We start from the raw sequence: 18,487 nt of genomic DNA on the forward strand, positions 1-18,487 counted from the left end.
CAGGTTCAAAGCAGTTCCTTTCCTCAGATTCAAAACCATTCACTTTAAAAATGTTCTACTGCTCAATCAATGACTTAACTAAGAAGTCTGCTACACTGCCCCTGGTCATTTTTCTAGATTTTTCCTCCTCTTCACCAACACTGTTTTGACGAGTCCATGCCCACTCACCCATGGCGTTTAGCGACCTCATGCCAGGCTGGTTGGGCAGGTTGGACTGAGGCGGTTGCTGGGGCATCTGGTTGCCCTGGTAGGTGAGGCCCAGGGCAGCGTAGGCCCTCTCAATGGAGCTGGGGTCGATCTGGCTGGGCGGGGTGAGGTTAGTGGTGCTGGGCTGACCCCCTGGCACTGCCCCTAATGAGTTGCCCAGGCTAACCACAGCACTGCTTAGTAGAGCTGTGGAGATGGAGGGAGAGGAGAGGGAAAAGAAGTAAGGGAGAGATAATCAAATTGGCATGAACGATGACGGGAACCGATGTTGAACGGAACCGATGTTGAACAAGTAGCCATCTTGGTTCAAACACACGTAGTACATCACAATGCAGAGGACGGACACATAGCTCAATAGAAACCACACTCACATTGCTGGTTCCTTTTGTCTCCAGCGTTCTTGAGCGGCAGGCAGACAGGACAGTCATGCCGAGTGCAGTTCTTCCAGTGAGAGATGATCTGTCGCGACGAGGCACAGTGTGCCACTGAGGGAAAGAGAGAGAAAGAAGGAGAGAACTTGAGACAACTGACAGCGCAACACAATGACAGTGTCCCAGTAGAGACCTAATGTGAGCAGTAAGGCGGGAAATCTAACAAGGGAAACCCCAGAGCAGGCCTGATTGCAACCTACAGAAACATGAATTCAATATCGCTCAAACCAAGAGGAAGGATGCATCTCAATAGTCTAAAGTGGCTTCCTCTACTTCCTCTAGGAGAGAGTGGAACCACTTCAGAATATTAACAAATCAAAAATAGTAGTATTGACAAGGACCATCAACTCACCCTGGCAGGACTTGCCAGCCTGGCAGTGGGTCATGTGGTTGAGGACGTTCTTCATGGTGCGGCAGTGGGGCAGGCTGCACTGGCGCACCTCCCCGTTGGCCTGCTCCCGCCGCTGGCACTTGTGGGCGTGGAGCAGGAGCACCAGCTGCTGCTGAATCAGCTTGCGCTTCTCCGGGTCGGCAGTGGGGGGCGCTGCCCCCGGGCCTGTTGCCACAGTACCAAGGCCAGCCTGGGCCCCGGCTCCAACCGCCGCTCCACCCACCGACACTGGCCCTATCGCTGAGGCCTGCTGTGAGGCCTGATGACACAGAGCAAAAAGAGAGTGAGTTAACCAGAGGGGATAGGGGGATATAGAAGGAAGATGGCTGGGATAGAGGGGCTGTATGGAGGATTAAAGACAAGGGGTGCCTTTAAAAAGGGAGATCAAAGTTGACACTGTGGGATGGGCCGAACTAAGAGCAGTGGGTTGTGAGTTGATTACCACTTAAGTCCAGGGTCTTTAATCTAGTATTTTAGTAGGACTGACGATACCAGTATCGCAATGTTTTTTCCATGGCAAAAATGAAAACACAAAGCAGACCAAACTCTTTAGTTCTTTAAAAACCTGCTGTATGTAAAATATTGTGTGCTATAGCTTGGAAAGTAAATACATGTGACTCTGGATGACAACATAATGTTTGTTTCCAACATCAGGGCTGGTTTCCTAAAGAAGTTACATCCACTTTGTGTTTTTGTCCCTTGCTGTGATACTAACAATTATCACAAAACCTGTATTGTCCCAGCCCTATATTTTTCACTAAAATAAGACAAACAGAAAAAGACAGAAGAAGCATGCCCTCACCATCCCAGCCATGCCCTGTATAGGCGGTGTCTTCTTGTCCAGGTTGAACTGGGCCAGGCTGTTGGTCAGACCAGCCTTGTTCTGGTGCTGTGGGCCCAGCCCAGCACCACCCAGACCCTGGCCTGCTGACTGACCGTACGGACCACCATAGGGGCCCGCATTAGCCATCATATTCATCTGAGAGAGAGAGCGAGAGAGAGAGACGGGGCAGAGGAGGAGATGGGGAGAAATTAAGGGAATGCTAGGTGAGTGAGATCTAGTTTACACTCATGTTCCTGGTTTTCTTTATTGGACAAAAATAAATAATTGTCAGATTTTTTTAGAGCAGATTCAACGACACTAATGAAGCTTAATTTACTTTAATATTATCTGTCAACAAACTATCTCAGGTTGCTAGTGATTTTAGAGTTCAATCTCTGGACCATTAGGCATTACACTGCTTTGAGCAGTAGTCAGTCTGGTCTTATTCATGGAGTTTGTTAACAAAGCATTAACGCTGACATATTTACAAAAACATATTTCAACAAATAGCTTGAATTTTCCTAGCACTTTCACACAAACACCAAGCTCTGCTGAAGACAATAGTGATCTAGGGGTGACAATGAGAGAACAGCTGCTTGCTAAGGGGGAGAAACACCAAATCAGATCTTACTCCAGCAGCTTTCATCATCTGTTAACCCTTATCCTTACAAAATATCATCAGCCTAAAGGAATGTAATCAACTACTTCCAACAAAAGAAAGATACGGCCAACAAATAAATAAGCTGGTCACTGCTCAGCTGGGTCCCATCAGGATCGTTTTGGATGGAACTTTATGGCACCCTTCTTACTCCCCACTGTTTTAGACACCTTATGGAAACGCGTGTAGACACTGCCCAACTGACAATGAACATCTATGCTCTTAGCTGCCCAAACACTAAAAGAGAACATGCACTGATGGTTTGTGCTTTTAGCCTCAGCCAGTCTACAGCTCTGGAGGTCTTAACCAAAGCAACACCAGCCTGAACATAACAGCATCCACTGCACCCAGCGAACCCCGGCCCTCATGAAAACAGCTCTGACAACTGATCGGATTGTCATATTTACAGCACCAACAAACAAGCATTTAAACTGAAAAGCACAGACATACTGATCCAATTATTTTCATAGCAATGTGAAGTGCGTATTTAAAATTAGCCTATGGCAACATGATAGCTGGGATACACAATAACAGGGTAAAGGTTGATGAATCTGCTCTGCTGCCGTCAGACATACTTGATCAGTTCCGAAAGAGGCACTTCACAGTTCACACACTAAATACTCTTCGAGTCTGGTCAATTAATGTTCATTCAGAGCAATCTTGAAACCATCTAATGACATATTAAACAAAGCATCTCACTGTTGTCAAGACAGCTAGCATAGCCAGATGTACTGAACACCAAAACCAGCAGAGCAAAAGTTCAGTAACGTCAATATGTGTAAAAGAGGATCCTGCTCCTGTAGACATTTATGAACACAAGTCCATCTACAAAACAATTAACAGGTCTTACCTTGTTCAGTGCTCCAGGTTGCTGTGGCCTCATCCCAGCCTGACCCCCTGACCCAATTTGCTGCTGCAGGGTTTCTGCCAGCAGGTTACTGTTACTTCCCATGCCCGGGTTGACCTGGTAACCCATTCGGGGTGAGCCATTCATCACCTGGCCTCCCATCATGCCCTGGGGCGTGGACCCTTGATGCTGTCCGTTGCCCTTCTGGGCCCCCATCATGGCCCTGTTCAGTCCACCCACCATGCCCGCCTGCTGCATCATGCCAGCCTGCTGGGGTGAGGGGTGCTGCCCCTGGGGGCCCATACTCTGGGGCCCAGGGGAGGCATTCATGCTGCCCAGGAGTCCCATGGAGCCACCGGGGCTGTTGGTAGCTCCCTGTTGACCCGAGGGTGGCAGCGCTCCAGCCCGGAGAAGCTCCGAGAGCTGTTTGTGTTTGGCAGCAGCGTCCTGGCCTCCTCCCAGGCTGGTGTGCAGCTGGCTGAGGTCCCCTCCGTTGACCAGGCCCAGCTCCGACGAGTTGATGAGCTCATCAGGGAGGTCGTGCTCCAGGTCAAAGAGTGAACCGAAATCTGGGAGGGGGTAAGATGAGGAAAGAGAGGGCAGGGTAAATGGGATATCCTGAGGTGTACATTGAGAGAAGTAGCAAATAAATGCACTTGTGCACCTTGACATTGCAAGCTCACTAACAAAGCTCTAACCTCCTTCAAATGTATGTGCAGCAATAATTCATTCTGGAAAGAGAAATAACTCCATCAAAAAAAAAAACTAAATGAATCCCTCTTTCTGGACCCTAACGGCGTCTGTATACTATGTTCCGTTTGCTCCTAGCAAAACTTGGCTAGGCGAGGTGAACGTCTTTGCCTTACATATTCCCTTAAAACACCTTTGCTTAAAAGACCTTAGCCAGTATACACTTCCTCAAAATGGTCTGAATTAATTTAAGATAACTCAAGAAATCTGTAATTCACTGATGTTTTTCCCGAGGTGGTCTTAGTCATGCAATTTTACATCTAACTAAGATGTTTGTTACAGCATTTTGCAAGTGAAAAAACGTGCATGAAAAGTCGTCTATCGTTGAATGACAAACACTTTATTGAAGAATCCGTACTGTTGACCAATCACCAACAAAGGGGCGTAGAATTTGGTTACCGGACCTCAGCTTGCCTCATGGAAAAAATGTGGCGTGCACAAACAGCCGAAAAACCCTTGCCGAACACAAAAACGTCCCAAAATGTCATCATAATATATGCACAAACTGTTTCGGGTGGGAAGCATGCGGACGCCTTAAGTCAGTGCAGCGGCTGGCTGCAACCAACTAAATTAATCCCCCCCCTTTCTGGACCCTAAGTCAGTGCGGCGGCTGGCTGCAGCCTCCCACCAAAGGGTTTCCTCTCCTGGGCCAGTTTGTGGTTTGATGGGGTGCCAAACAGGTGGACAGGGTAGGGTCAGAGTGCGAAGCCACAGAAGTAAACACTGACTGAGTAGCAGGTGGATGTGTGTGTATTGAGGACATTTCTCTGCCTCTTCATAGAGAAAGGGAAATAGCAAGTGCACAGACATACCTGCTAAGTTGCAAGATCTACTTGAATTGCCCCTGGCTGAGACACGTGCATTCACTTACAGTGCACGGTGGATATCAAACGAAGGCAAACCTTTATGTACTTTATGACTATCATTTGGCAAACAAACACCTCTGGATATAGAACTTCGTAAACAGGGGGCAAGTGGTACATTTATGACACCAGGTTGAGGATGTGCTTGGCAGAGACTTGAAACGCCTATGGCGGCAGAAGCTTCTCAGTCTCACCTCTTGCAATCTCTAGCTTAGAGCAGCAGTAGACATCAGCCATCTTAGATGGGGGAGGAAAAAAATCTTCCATGAAACACACAAGAGCTGATCCACTCAAATTTGCAAGCATGCATCCTCAGTCAAGCTCGATTCACTTTTAGAGAAACAGGTGGGTGTGTTAATATTTCTACACTATCCCCCAAGTTGCAATGACTATAGCACAGGGAACACTCAAATTGTTCTTCTGCATGGCATGGATACAACATCCGTACATGTAGTTTAAGACAGAGGAGCTACATACAGACGTTGAATCCCGTCAGTCTCATAAACAAGAGAGCCTTCTCAATTTACTTATTTTACATCCTAGATCCCGACTCTTCCTAAAATGAAGCTCTAAGCTAATACACCCCCCCACCATGACCAATGAAACACATGGTAAGTTGTGTACACTTGTGTATGTGTTATGTCTGGGGGATGATGACAGTAGCTACCTCTAAAGCAGTGATTTGTCAAATGCTTGGTTGTGCAAATGCTACTGTGAGCTACACCTGGTCCACAAGATGCCTCAGACTCCCATCACAATGGGAGGCAACAGCCAGCAGAGGTTTACTGGACTGACTTCTCTGACATCCACCATTTTCACAGCCCAACCGATTGATCCTTCACAGGGTGAAAAGTATATTTTTTTAGGAAAGGAGGGGGGTTGCATGTTGCATTTGCTCTTCCCTTCCAAACAGAATCAACTTTTCACCAGAGTGGTTTGTTAGACCTGTGCAGAGCCTTTCCTAGAATTCCAGTAATGACTCAGTTGGTACAACAGAATTTGGATGACACTTAAAATCAGAGCTGTATGTTAAGAGAGAACATGCTTGTACAAGGCATATGCTTCATGTGTAATGGCGACTTGGTTGAGCTAGTACAGTACAGATTTTCATCTTTTGCCGAATTGTAGCCATAGTGCGCCAAAAAAAGTTACATCTAGACTTCGTGTCATGTGAGAAATTGCATTGAAACGAAAGCTAAAACTTATTTGGGCAATCCTGAATTGTTTCATTTGTGGATAAAAGCATCCTGATGACAGACATAACATGGAGAAACAAACAAAATGGGGAATCATGGATGCCACTACCAGCTAATTTAGCCTACCCATTGAATAAATATGAATTGCATGCGTCAGGTAGTGGGGTCTGCACAATTAGGAAATCTGATGTGTTTTTCAATCTGACCTATAATAATTTAAGCTTGACATTTAACTTTTACAATGTTATCAAAGTATTCAAAGGAGTTAACATTGTAGCAGTTCTGCAAATTAGGGACGAAAAAAACGACGACAGAAGTCAATGGTAGGAATAACGTCCAACACCACCTTATACTACAGTCCAAACAATTCAGACTTTAAAACAAAGGGTATGAAAAAGCTGGACATGCACACAAACTCATAATATAACGTCACGCTGCTACATTGTAGCGACAAAAGGCACTATAACTTTCGTCTGATCACGAGCAACTTGACTCTCGCTAGCAAGTGTAGCCACTAGACAACAATGCAGCAGTACACAACACACAGAAGTGGTGATGGCTCGGTCACAACGCTAACTAACTGCCGTAAGTATAACAACACTTCAGACACCATGTTACAGCGAAGTTGTCTGAACAGGTTCAAATAAATGAACCCCTACACCAATCCAATACTGAAAATGTACATGGTGTCACCTCTCTAAGCTAGCTATGCCACCTTACCTAAGATTGATAAGAACTAACGTTCAGCTAGTTAGCTACACAAACATCAAAAGCATGCATCTTTATTGCTTGCAACGCTCAAGTTAAATATCTAACGTTAGCTAACTATAAATGGTAGCAATCTTCAGCTAGTTAAATTACAGTAACTTTAGCTAGCTAAGTTGGCTAACTAGCTACTGTAACTACCTAATACATTCCAATACTGTTGAGTTCACAACTTGCTGTGCGTGGACTATCCCATTGTTTCAAGCTGGCAGATAACTTCAAACTTTCACTTCAGACCATAACACTGGGAGGGCAATTAGCCAGTCAACTTTACTTTGACCAGTTGGGTAACAAGCAAACCTTTACTACTACCACCTAATTGGTAGCTAACTTTGGCATCACTACTTCGCTGATGATGGATATGGCTCATTCATGGGAACTTAGTAAAACAAGCTGGTTAACTTGCTAGGTAATATAACATCCCTGAACAGCTAGGCAGGACTGTTATAGCATTTAAAATGTTTACCGTTTCCATCACTGGCGGAGACTGAGAGAGCAGGGGATGATAGTTTAGGCCTCTTGGCTGAAGGCGGGCCGGACTCCAGAACATTATCGGCCATATTTTTTCACGAATTAAAAAATAACTATATATCCACAAAGGATTGGCTTATTCCCTTGTTTGCGTCCGAGTTCTTTCAAACTTCCCTTCCGTAAATGTTTGTGATTCTTCCCCCACCGTTTAGGGACGGTAGGGGGGAAGGAGGCAATTGCGATACACTCTTCCTTTCAGCGTTCCAACTCTCGATTTATGCTTAGCCGTCGCTATCAATCCCCCTCCCCTGTCGGAGATGTTGTTCCTTTATAGATTTCTCCGAGTTTAGAAGGAGGAGGGAAGGAGTCGATGAAAAAGACAAGCAAGTAGGCCTTCGACAATCTCATTTAGCCGCTTTGGCGTCGGAAAAAATGTCCCAAGACCTGTCCTCCATAGCAGCATCAGTCTTTTCCGCCATAGTCGCCGGCGAAATCGAGTGTTTAATTCTAAAGCACTCTGCTGAGGGGTCGTGTCCAGGGAAGCAAAATGGGAAACGCGATAAACACAAGCAAACCGTACCCCAGTGGTAGCTACCTTTGGGGGCCTCGTCTCATGCAACAGTTATGAGGGACCCGAAAACGGATAAATCTTCCACTGTGTCTGAATTGCCATTGCAGTCAATGCAATTTGATCCCAACATTGCCACAAAGTAATGAGTTGTCAAATAATACAATTATGGCGTTAGGTCCTTTAGTCTAATAAAAAAAACACAGATGAATGTGTCCGACAGTGACAGAATATCAAAATCATCCACATACGTAAATTGGGATCGTCAAGAAACAAGAACTTGATAGGCTTATCTATATTTCGGGCTATGAAACCGGGATACCCAGTCCCAATGAGTGATAGTGGTTTAAGATGCATTTAAAGCATTGGTTAAAAACCTCATTCAACACTGAAAACAATTCGCATTGTCTTTTAGATAAATACAACTGTATAGGGGTGCAATTCAGATCTGAAAAAAATAATACAGTGAAGCTGGCTGATCAAGTTCCGTTCTCCAATAGGATCGGCTGTACTACACCTATGGTCTCCTATTCGATAAATTAATCCGATGCACTTAATACATTTCCTTTAGCATCTACTTGTAGTCTACATCGTGTCATTATTTTGTTCGTTTGTCAATGCACGGCACTGAATTGGAAAAAATAACGGACACCGAATGCACATTTGGATGTTGCACCCTTTGCGCGATTATGCCAATTACATGCAATGAGGTTAAATTGAAGCAATACAATTTTGAGCAATTAGTTTGTGTCCTGAAAAATAATGAACGCTAAATTCTGAGATTTGATGTAGCAAAAATCGTTTGGGGTATAGCCCAGAATGTGCCAATTAATGTCTTATCAGATTGATTCAATTAGTCCTAGATTCATTTTGCAGAGGACGTTTGGTTTACTTGCCCAAGTGTTTGAGATTTAAAGCTTACCCAAGAAAGGTCTTCAAAGGTAATAATATAACCTACTGCAATAAGATCACCATTGATTAGAAAGATGAAATTGGTTGATAAATATTGCAAGAAATCATCGGTCACTGCGTATGCTGATTTAGGTTGCAATGCAAGTGAAGAAAAAATTCCCGACCAAGAACAAGAGAATACAGCGACGAGCGAAAATCTGATAAAGCGAGGGGGGTCGCTACAATATTATGGCTATTTTAAAAAAGTGTCAAGCTTCGTCCATAAGATAATGATAGCAACACCCCCAAACATATTTGTGGTTCACAAAATCCTTTCATTGAGTCTTTGTGGTGGTAAATGCCCCCCCTTCACGATTATCCTAATTTATATTTTCCTTTAAACCTGCCTTTTACCCCCCCTCAAATACCCAATATACATGTATCGGTATATTTGTCTATGCGTGCATTTTTTCATCTGTGGCGATGGGTAAATTATGATTTTTTTCGTGTTCTATTTTTTCTTTCGCTCGCAGGTTTTTTTCTTCGTTAAATATATTGCCTTCTTCCGCCTCTCCGCTCCGTAAAAACACCCCTTCCTTGGATTTTCAGAGAATATCCTTTTTTCACTCCCTCATTATTCTTCTGCCTTATCTTTTGTTTTTACTTTCATCCCTCTTTTCGCACCGACACGACATCGCCACTCTTTCACCGGCGGGTCTCGGAGTCGCTATTATCGGCGCTGAAGTCGCTTTCTTTCTCGGTATCTCCTGCCTCTTTCGGTCTGTCCGCACAAACAAAATGGCGGCTTGTTGTTTCTACTCCTCTGATACGGGGGAGGGTTGAGGTACAGCAACATTAGGCGTGAAGGGGGTTGGTACTCGGGATTGCCCGGAAAATCCTTTCGTATTTTTTCGGAGTGGCAATACTAGTGCTATCATCTGTAGGGGGCAGTCGTGTTCCACCAACATATCAGAATATATTTAAGAGGGCGCTTCGCTTCTATCGATTCAAATAAGATTATCATTGCGGCAAACGATGCTCATGTAGGCTATATCAGGTCTCATTTAGGTAGATTTATGACCAACTGTTACAAATAATATAACTGAATATTCTGTTAACAGCATTTTCAATTAGACATGACTATGTATAAAAAACTATAACACAAACAAATACACATTTTGTCTTCATCAATAAACTCTCATATCTCAAATCCCAATATTCCTAATAAATTAGACAATTCTTGCACAATAGAGCCATTATCTAATGCTCTCCTATCCTGCAAGGAACCTGTGAAATGTATTAGTTTGTGAGAAGACATTTCCTATTTTTATAATAGAAAAGACAATGAAAACATTACCACATTCAGATCCATGAGGAATAATCAAGCAGTCCTCCAGAAACCCATAGAAATAATTGAGAAAAAAAGTAATGCTAGTGAATATGGTAGTGGATGTACCACAGCCTGTAGTAAATGTTTGCTGCCAGTCAAAAGATACCCTGTGTTAAAAAGGTGGATTTTGTGGTGTTCATTGCCAGTTATAAACTGCGGCTCAACTCTCAAAGAAGTCTAAGAAACTGGAGATTGTGGCTGCAGCAGAAACGTTTTTGAGATTTAAGGATTTTATACTGAACAAAAATATCAACGCAAAATGCAACAATTTCAAAGATTTCACTGAGTTACAGTTCATAGAAGGAAATCAGTCAATTAAAATAAATTAGGCCCTAACCTATGGATTTCACATGACTGGGCAGGGGCACAGCCATAGGTGGGCATAGGCCCACCCACTTGGGAGCCAGGCCCACCCACTTGGGAGCCAGGCCCAGCCCATCAGAATGAGTTTTCCCCCACAAATGGGCTTTATTACAGACAGAAATACACCCTCCCTCTTCTCAGACAATCCCCCAGTTAGAAGAAGCCAGATGTGGAGGTCCTGAGCTGGCATTGTTAAACGTGGTCTGCGGTTTTGAGGCCGGTCGGATGTACTGCCAAATACTCTAAAACGATGTCGGAGGCGGCTTATGGTAGAGAAATTAACAGTAAATTCTCTAGCAACAGCTCTGTTTGGACATTCCTGCAGTCAGCATGCCAATTGCACGCTCCCTCAAAACTTGAGACATCTGTGGCATTGTGTTGTGTGACAAAACTGCACATTTTAGAGTGGCCTTTTATTGTCACCAGCACAAAGTGCACCAGTTTAATGATCATGCTGTTTAATCAGCTACTTGATATGCCACACCTATCAGGTGGATTGATTATCTTTGCAAAGGAGAAACACTCACTAACAGAGATGTAAACACATTTGTGCACAAAATTTGAGGGCAATAAGCTTTTTGCGTCTATGGAACATTTCAGGGATCTTTTATTTCAGCTCATGAAACCAAGACTTTACATGCTGCGCTTATATTTTTGTTTAGTATACATCTGAAGCACTTTGAAGGGGTATTGGCGCCGGAAGACAGCACGCCCACCCAGGCTCCCCCTGAGCCTGTGTAGGGATCAGATTCGTTTATTTTTTAACAGTGAAGTTATGTTATTTTTGGTAGTTTGTTCCGTTTTTTGTTGGTACTTACGCTTTTTGGGAAAACCCTGTTTCCATCCCGCACAGTAGGTGGCGGGATGCACATTAAATTGTGCAATCGCCAATACCGAAGAAGAACCCACTGAAATGTGACCCGTCACTCTTGAGAGGGATGAACACTCACTCTTGCTCACACTCAGCATTTTGAGGAGTGTACAGTCACACTTCAGTTGGGAGCAAGGTATACACCCTCCCCATGTCTAGTCTCTCTCAGCCCTAACTCTGTGCACAGGCTCTTTCAACATCAGCAATGGTTTTGGGTGTGTCAGAGGACAGGATCAAGGGGTTTATCTCGTCTTGAATCACAACGTCGTCCTCTATTCTCACCCCAAGTCCACGGAATCGCTCTGGAACCTGGTCATCGTCCTCACATATGTACAGCCCTGAAAGAGAGAGATGGACTGGAGTGTAGTCACTTGATGCATTCATGCACACACATGCATTAAACACTGGAACAGTAGTGCTTCAGTGTTTGTATAGGAATCTCTGGTTGTTTCACTGGGAAGGCTGGGTTTACACTACACAAAACATTCTCCTTAGCAAAACATAAATGATTCTTGTGTAAAGTTACATTCTACCATGTAAACTATGTGGAGCCCACCGTGAGTGCGGTGAGTGGTGCAGTAATAAAGTGTTGCCTCTAAGGCAGAATAACCCTAGTGGAGTGTTAATCCAGCCTAAAAAGTGCACAGTTTTTCCAAGTTTGTCAATCAGTTGAATATGACTAATATGAAGAACTGAACTGTGTGAGTGAGAGAGGGATTGTACCCTGGCTCATGTATACAGTACCTGGCTCTATTGTGATTGCCATTCCAGGCTGGAGGGGCTGAGAGCGGGAAAGCTCAGGGGTATCGTGCACATCCATGCCCAGGTAGTGACCAACATGGTGGGGGCAGTAGCGCCGCGCCGCCTAGAAGCAGCAATACAGGTCACCGAAGCAACAAAGTACACTGCATGCTCAAGCTCTGCACTCAATGTTCCAATATCTCACGTAAAACTCATTCTATGTGGTGATAAAGTTACCTTCCATTAAAAATCTAGGTTTATCTATAGTCAAGTTTCAGTTTGAGAAATGTAAGTTAATTTATTACTGCTGGTAGTCATCTACTTTTATCTATCAATGACATCTAAAATTTGTATTTAGGGGGGAAGGATGAGTGTTGGTCCCATAAGTACAAATAAAAATGTATCTACCAAAATTACCACTGCTACACTATTGATTTCTTATTCAATGAGCATATATGCTAAATAAACCTGCTCAACTGGACAACATTTGGATTGGAGTACACTATTAATCTCAATATTGAGGCATTTGCTAGTCAGGATTGTTAGCAAATATTTCAGTAATTGATTACACTTCAATTCGCAATCCAAAACTTTTGAAAGAGCACAGCTGCCCAATCAAATGTATATTAAACTTAGATTTGGCTTGATTCCCCCCCGAGTTGAATTGCTACAGGAAAGTGATGCCTCGATTATAGGTAGTACACAGGGATATTGTGCTTTACGAACGGTGTAATTAGGTCACTACTTTACAGTTTAAATGGGCCAGAAGACGTTATGGTCATTTCCTGACCAGACCATTGGAGAGAGCAAAGTAAACACAAAATATCCAAAGTTCCAGGATTCTTTGCCCAGAAAATATTTTAACTGTGAGTGATAGGGTCCCTTCTTTCAGTTCTGTGTCTGCCTTTCATTTTGACATATTTATTGTCACATACACCGGATAGGTGCAGTGAAATGTGTTATTTTACAGGGTCAGGCATAGAAGTACAGCACCCCAGAAGTAAATTAGGGTTAAGTGCCTTGCTCAAGGGCACAGTCAGATTTTTCACCTTGTCGTCTCATGTATTTGAACCAGCGACCTTTCAGTTACGGGCCTAACGCTCTGATCGCTAGGCTAACTGCCATCATGGGTAGGCCTAACACATTATAATAACGGTCAGTAATAAACCATTTACAAGGCATTTAAACAGTTTGCTCACCATTTATTAATCATTACTCCAACATTAGTACATCACACTACTTCAACAGTGTGATTGTTTTGAAATAAAATGTTCAATATATTTCCTTAAACATCCTGTGTTGTGTTCTTTTAACATTGACAAGTTCTAAGCCAGGTTTTCCCAAACTAGGGGTTGCGACCCTATGTGTGGTCACCTGATTTGTAGTGGGGTCGCAAGAGAATTTGCATTTAGTTCATAGAACTCGGGTTACATCAGTAACCACCGGTAGCCGCTAAATGCAGTTGTAATGAACAGAGCGGTTTCTGTTTTCTTACTACAACCGAGTGGACAAGATTAGGCACTAAATCAGACTTGGGGTGATGTTCTTTTCTACACAGAATATCATACAACATTATTGCCTGATAGTCTTCTGAATTTCCCAATACCTTTCTGATGCATGTCAGTCATTTCAAACCATACCGATTGAAATACTGTCAAAAATACTGTCAGAGTGATTTATAATAGACTGTCATAGCCAACATTTTTAAAAAGTTAACATTGGCTGTTGATTACATTCCTTTTTTTACATGGTGGGGTCACTATTTATTTTATCAAAATGGGGTCCCAGGCCAAAAGTTTGAGAACCCCTATTCTAGGCCATTTTGAGACCATCTGGTACTGCTAGAATGCCTAACATGGCAATGGCATGTCCATCTTTTGGTGAGAAATTACACTGGTCACTCTAAACATTTATAAAGAACTATAAATCGAGAAAGCAAACCGATATCAATCGCTCCGGTGCCATTGCTGAAAGATCCTCCACCACACACCGGTCTTGCTGAATGCCTTCTCTCCAATCCAGCCTCCCAACACAAGCCGGTGTGATACCTAGGCTACTCCTGTGGCGTGCTGCAATCCTTGGCCCCGACCTTTTGGTCTTCTCCCGACTACCATCCAGGCCTGATTATTGTGCAACCTCATAGGCCTAATATTTTAAATCGGAGTCTTAGAAAACGTATGGCTATTTCTCACGTTGATCGTTAAGCTACAAACGAACATGTTGCTATTGTCTACCCTAGACTCTTACACTGAGGATGATGAATTTAGGGACCGATGCCCCATAAACGGGGAAAGATGAGTGTTTTTACCATGTTGCATCCTGGGAGAAACTATACGCTTTCCTGGGTATTGCACCAGAGAACTCTGCCTGTTTTTCACATTCGACACGGAAGAAACTGCACGCTCGCATTTACATGTCTAGATTGTTGTCGGTAATTAACCATGTCTCTGGACTGTACGCATTTTGAAATCAGTGGTGTTAAAGACTGATTATTGTACTGTCTGAATTCAAAATGTAAAATCCGATCTAGACTTTCCATTATTTTTGCTGCTTTTTAAAATCTTTATTTAACTAGGCAAGTCAGTTAAGAACAAATTCTTATTTAAAATGACGGCCTACCCCGGCTAAACCCTAACCCGGACGACGCTGGGCCAATTGTGCGCCACCCTATGGTACTCCCAATCACGACCAGTTGTGATACAGCCGGAAATCGAACCAGGGTCTGTAGTGACACCTCTTGCACTGAGATGCAGTGCCTTAGACCGCTGTGCCACAAGGGAGCCCTTTTACTGTCAGGAAATGTGCAATCTAACTCAGGTCCTGACATTTCTTACCCATCTGAATTAAAAAGGACAATGGTCTGAAGTTTCTGCACATAAATGTAAGAATTTAGGATTATAAAGGACCTAAATGGTTTATTACTGAACGTTATTAGTATTAAAGTGTTTGTTATTCAATAGGGTTTTTGATAAACAGCATTAACCTCTAATACCCTTTCCTAGCCATTGAGTCTACGTGGTTAAGTCCCCTTAAGCCACAAAATATAACCTATTACTTTCAATTAAATATTACTATTAAAACATTTGAGTAAATAAGTGATATTATCATTTACGTTGATGCTAAACACCCTTCAGTTATCTATGCATGCATTTGATACCATTATCAGTTAACCTGGACCTGGAGTTATTTTCTCCAACCATGGAACTACTTTGAGCAGAAGGACACAGCGACACTGAGCGTACCTTAAGTGCATCAGCATCACCGGTGCAGCCCTTCACGATGCCCAGCTGTTTGAGTTGGCGTCCCAGCAGAGTCAACATGGTGCTGTAGATGTGGTCCAGACTGACTCCTGGGGAGCACAGAGACAGACAGGCCTTCTGCACCTCCAACACACCCTCATACAACTCTGCCTGGGCAGGGCTGAACCTGGGCTCACCATGCAGGAGAGGGGTAGAAAAGGAGACTTCATTAAAAGGAGGGAGAGAGGAGAGAAGGAGCAAACATCCAAAATGGTATCTCTGTTGATGCAACTTACTTTCCGTTCACCGGCCAGGTGCGAGTAATATCACTGACATAACAAAAGTATTCACACCCTCCATCAAGTAGCACCATCTCCCCATTCTGAGAGAAAGAAAAGACAAGGAATTGGGCAGTCTTGTTTGTCTGGACACAGACAGAGAGTTGCTGATAGATGTAGTATGTACAATCGTGGCAATGCTGGGGTGTTAATAATTCTAAATCTTCTGACCTCAGAATTGTGGGCTCACATTCAGCAGCAACATTGCATATGTCCCTTCACCTTGACAATCTGGTTGTTGTTTATGTAATGAAGTGTATTGGCTCGGTTTCCCCCAGCAACCACAGGAGGATAGGCCAAGAAATTGGCTCCATGGGCACGGCACTCAAAATCAAACTGGGATTGAGAAATATATTCACATGAACATTTCATCATTATCGTTGCTACCATAGGTGTTAAACCATATTTTCAATGACAACACACCATAATTATAAAGTGTCTAAAGACCTCTAACTCACCTTAGCATACAGTAGAGCTTCATCAATGTCCCCTTGAGAAATACCCATAGTCTTCTTGAATGCCTGATAGAGGGGATGCAGAGGGTTTACGTGAACAGTTGAGAGTGCTTCACTCATGGCGTGTGTGAGGTGACTCACCTGTGCTGTGATGCGACCAGCCTCCTTCATGAGAGCCACCTCGGCTGGGCTCTTGAGGGCCCTGAGGGAGTGTGTAAGGGGTCTGAGAGAGCGCACCATGGGCCCCCCTTCCAGCAGGGGCCGAACGTGGGTCTGGTGGAGCCCAGGGTGGCAGGGCTTGGAGCCATCATACCACACAGTGCTACCTGAGAGAGAGGAACAATCAGAGTAAAATTGTTAGTGATATAGTTTGTCTAATTTCTTTACATCACTTTGAAATGGTTCAAACAGTTGCATTTGTTCGGAATGAAAATTTTATCCACAATCTGGAGCTACGTTCCTCAGGCTTCTAATCCCTAATCTTTCATCCAAAAGAGTAACATTTACTCTAAAATATGTATGTTCGAATGACTTTCCCCTAGTTACCCCCTACCTTTAAGGCTTTTGAGTACAAGTCCCAATTCTTCTGTGCAGTGGACCCTCTCGACCCCAGTCAATGCTGCCGCACCGTCCTTCCCTGACCTGGGCCCGTCCCACAGCTCCCTGGCCGGGTCCCTGCGGGGTACAAAGAGGATGGCCTGGTCCGGGCGGCCAGTACCACACAGAACCAGGGCGCTGTCTGGCTCAAGGATGCCTGTGAGGTAGAGGAAGTCCTGGTTCTGGTGGAAGGGGTAGGGGATGTCATTGGTCATGTAGCAGATTGGGTGGGACAGGACAATGGCGAGGTGTTTGTTGGACGAAGCAGTGGGTCCCAGCCGATCTGCCTGAACCTCGATGAGAGAGGCCAGTCTTTGCCGACGGAGATCAAACTCTGTTTGGGTTAAGCCAGGGGTCACCTCACCTGTGACAGAGAGCAAGAAGGGGAAGAAGAAGTTAAAAACCCACCATTTAAAACTCCCTGAAGCAACTGCACTGTACTACACAACAGTATTCATACCCATAGTTTGTGGTTGTGAATAAGATAACAATGAGCTTTGATATCGGGTAAATGCTGTAGAGTAACTGATTGGCAGAAATGGGACATAGCTGTATGCCCATGAGTACATTCACCGTTTTTTATTAAGTGTGGATGAGTGAAGGGGCTTAGCTGGCCGAGGTATCTTGGTGGAACCTTCTGCGGTTTCCACCCTCCTGGTTTTACGGAGACATTCCGACATGGGCACCACAGATGACCTGCAGAGGTTACCAGTGAGGGAAAAGTTTGCTAATAAATTCAGTTATTTTTCACCTAGGTCTTACAGAATCTTCCACAATCAGCTGGCCATACAAATCTACATGATATAAGATTTTTATACATGACATTATAAGTTGATCCTATAATAAAAGTATGACATGTCATTGGGGAATAACATGTATTATGCCTTCCATCTTGCTGAGGCAAGCATTTGTGTTATACAAACATACAATGTGAAATTAGCTTGCATAAATCATAGGGAAGATCTCAAATGCATTCTCCACGAGTCCTCTTTTAAAACCCACTGGATGAGAAAGCAAGAGGTCCCTCCCCTCGGACCTTCTCCTCCAATAGGATTTGAGAAAAGGACGTCAAGCGTACACAATTGTGATCTTGACCCTGACTACAGTAGTTAGATAAGCTCATTTGTCTGGACAGTGGCCAGATATAAAAATGACCTTCTACCATTGTAATAAATTTAAATACAAATAACCAAATATTTCACCACTCACCTTGACTCCAAAACTTTGAGTGTGACACCAATTGGGTAGCGGATCTGGTCAAAATGTTAAGTGAGGGCAACATTGTTGCAAGTCGGTCAGACTATCAGCGACAGTTAACTCCCATCATGATGTCCACAAGTAGTGGCGCTAAATTCTATTGCGGTATACACAATTACATAAAATATAAATACTTTAGCAGAATAAAAATCTAACGTAAACTATATAATACGACTACCTCTTCATACGACAGCCAACATGCAGGAATTTGTGACTGTATCATGTCGATAAATGCATCTGTCTGTCTGCCGTGCTTGTGAGTTGACAAGTTTCAGCCTCCCATGTAAGACAATCGTTACCATTGGTGGAAGTACAATATTAGGTTTTTTGATTGGATAGCAATTATATGACCTCTTTTGTTTGCGACTTGATCCA

General features: G+C 43.7%; 2 protein-coding genes across 14 annotated transcripts in view; both read right to left on the bottom strand.

Moving 5' to 3' along the window:
- LOC129833185 (histone acetyltransferase p300-like) overlaps positions 1–9,698 on the bottom strand; it is a 29,481-nt gene extending 19,783 nt beyond the window's left edge. For all 12 annotated transcript variants that reach the window (XM_055897574.1, XM_055897569.1, XM_055897572.1 and 9 more), the window contains exons 1-6: positions 7,398–9,698; positions 3,361–3,926; positions 1,832–2,008; positions 991–1,288; positions 579–692; positions 169–393 (exon numbers count right to left, since the gene is read on the bottom strand). In XM_055897574.1, the coding sequence (XP_055753549.1) occupies positions 169–393; positions 579–692; positions 991–1,288; positions 1,832–2,008; positions 3,361–3,926; positions 7,398–7,491 (1,474 nt within the window). In that variant the 5' untranslated portion in view covers positions 7,492–9,698. The remainder of the gene's footprint in view (positions 1–168; positions 394–578; positions 693–990; positions 1,289–1,831; positions 2,009–3,360; positions 3,927–7,397) is intronic.
- A 1,505-nt stretch (positions 9,699–11,203) lies between these two features.
- Positions 11,204–18,471, bottom strand: LOC129833186 (xaa-Pro aminopeptidase 3-like). Of its 2 annotated transcripts, XM_055897576.1 has the most exons (10): positions 18,065–18,471; positions 17,429–17,551; positions 16,812–17,219; positions 16,400–16,584; positions 16,262–16,324; positions 16,026–16,139; positions 15,762–15,847; positions 15,469–15,652; positions 12,230–12,350; positions 11,204–11,823 (listed from the first exon to the last, which is right to left on the bottom strand). In XM_055897576.1, the coding sequence occupies exons 1-10, from the start codon at positions 18,135–18,137 to the stop codon at positions 11,657–11,659; spliced, it is 1,524 nt and encodes a 507-aa protein (XP_055753551.1). In that variant the 5' UTR covers positions 18,138–18,471; the 3' UTR covers positions 11,204–11,656. The 2 variants fall into 2 exon arrangements, with proteins under 2 accessions (XP_055753551.1, XP_055753550.1); XM_055897575.1 differs by having other exon boundaries at positions 16,262–16,584.
- Between the last annotated feature and the right edge of the window lie 16 nt (positions 18,472–18,487).

Source organism: Salvelinus fontinalis, chromosome 34 (genome assembly GCF_029448725.1).
Source record: "Salvelinus fontinalis isolate EN_2023a chromosome 34, ASM2944872v1, whole genome shotgun sequence".
NCBI lineage: Eukaryota > Metazoa > Chordata > Actinopteri > Salmoniformes > Salmonidae > Salvelinus > Salvelinus fontinalis.

Coding starts and splice junctions, on each gene's coding strand:
- LOC129833186 (XM_055897575.1), bottom strand. CDS start 18,137: ATGTTGCCCTCACTTAACATTTTGACCAGATCCGCTACCCAATTGGTG. Junction 17,220..17,428: donor TCCACACTTAATAAAAAACG/GTGAATGTACTC, acceptor TCTCTGTCACAG/GTGAGGTGACCCCTGGCTTA. Junction 15,653..15,761: donor ACCTGGCCGGTGAACGGAAA/GTAAGTTGCATC, acceptor TGGTGAGCCCAG/GTTCAGCCCTGCCCAGGCAG.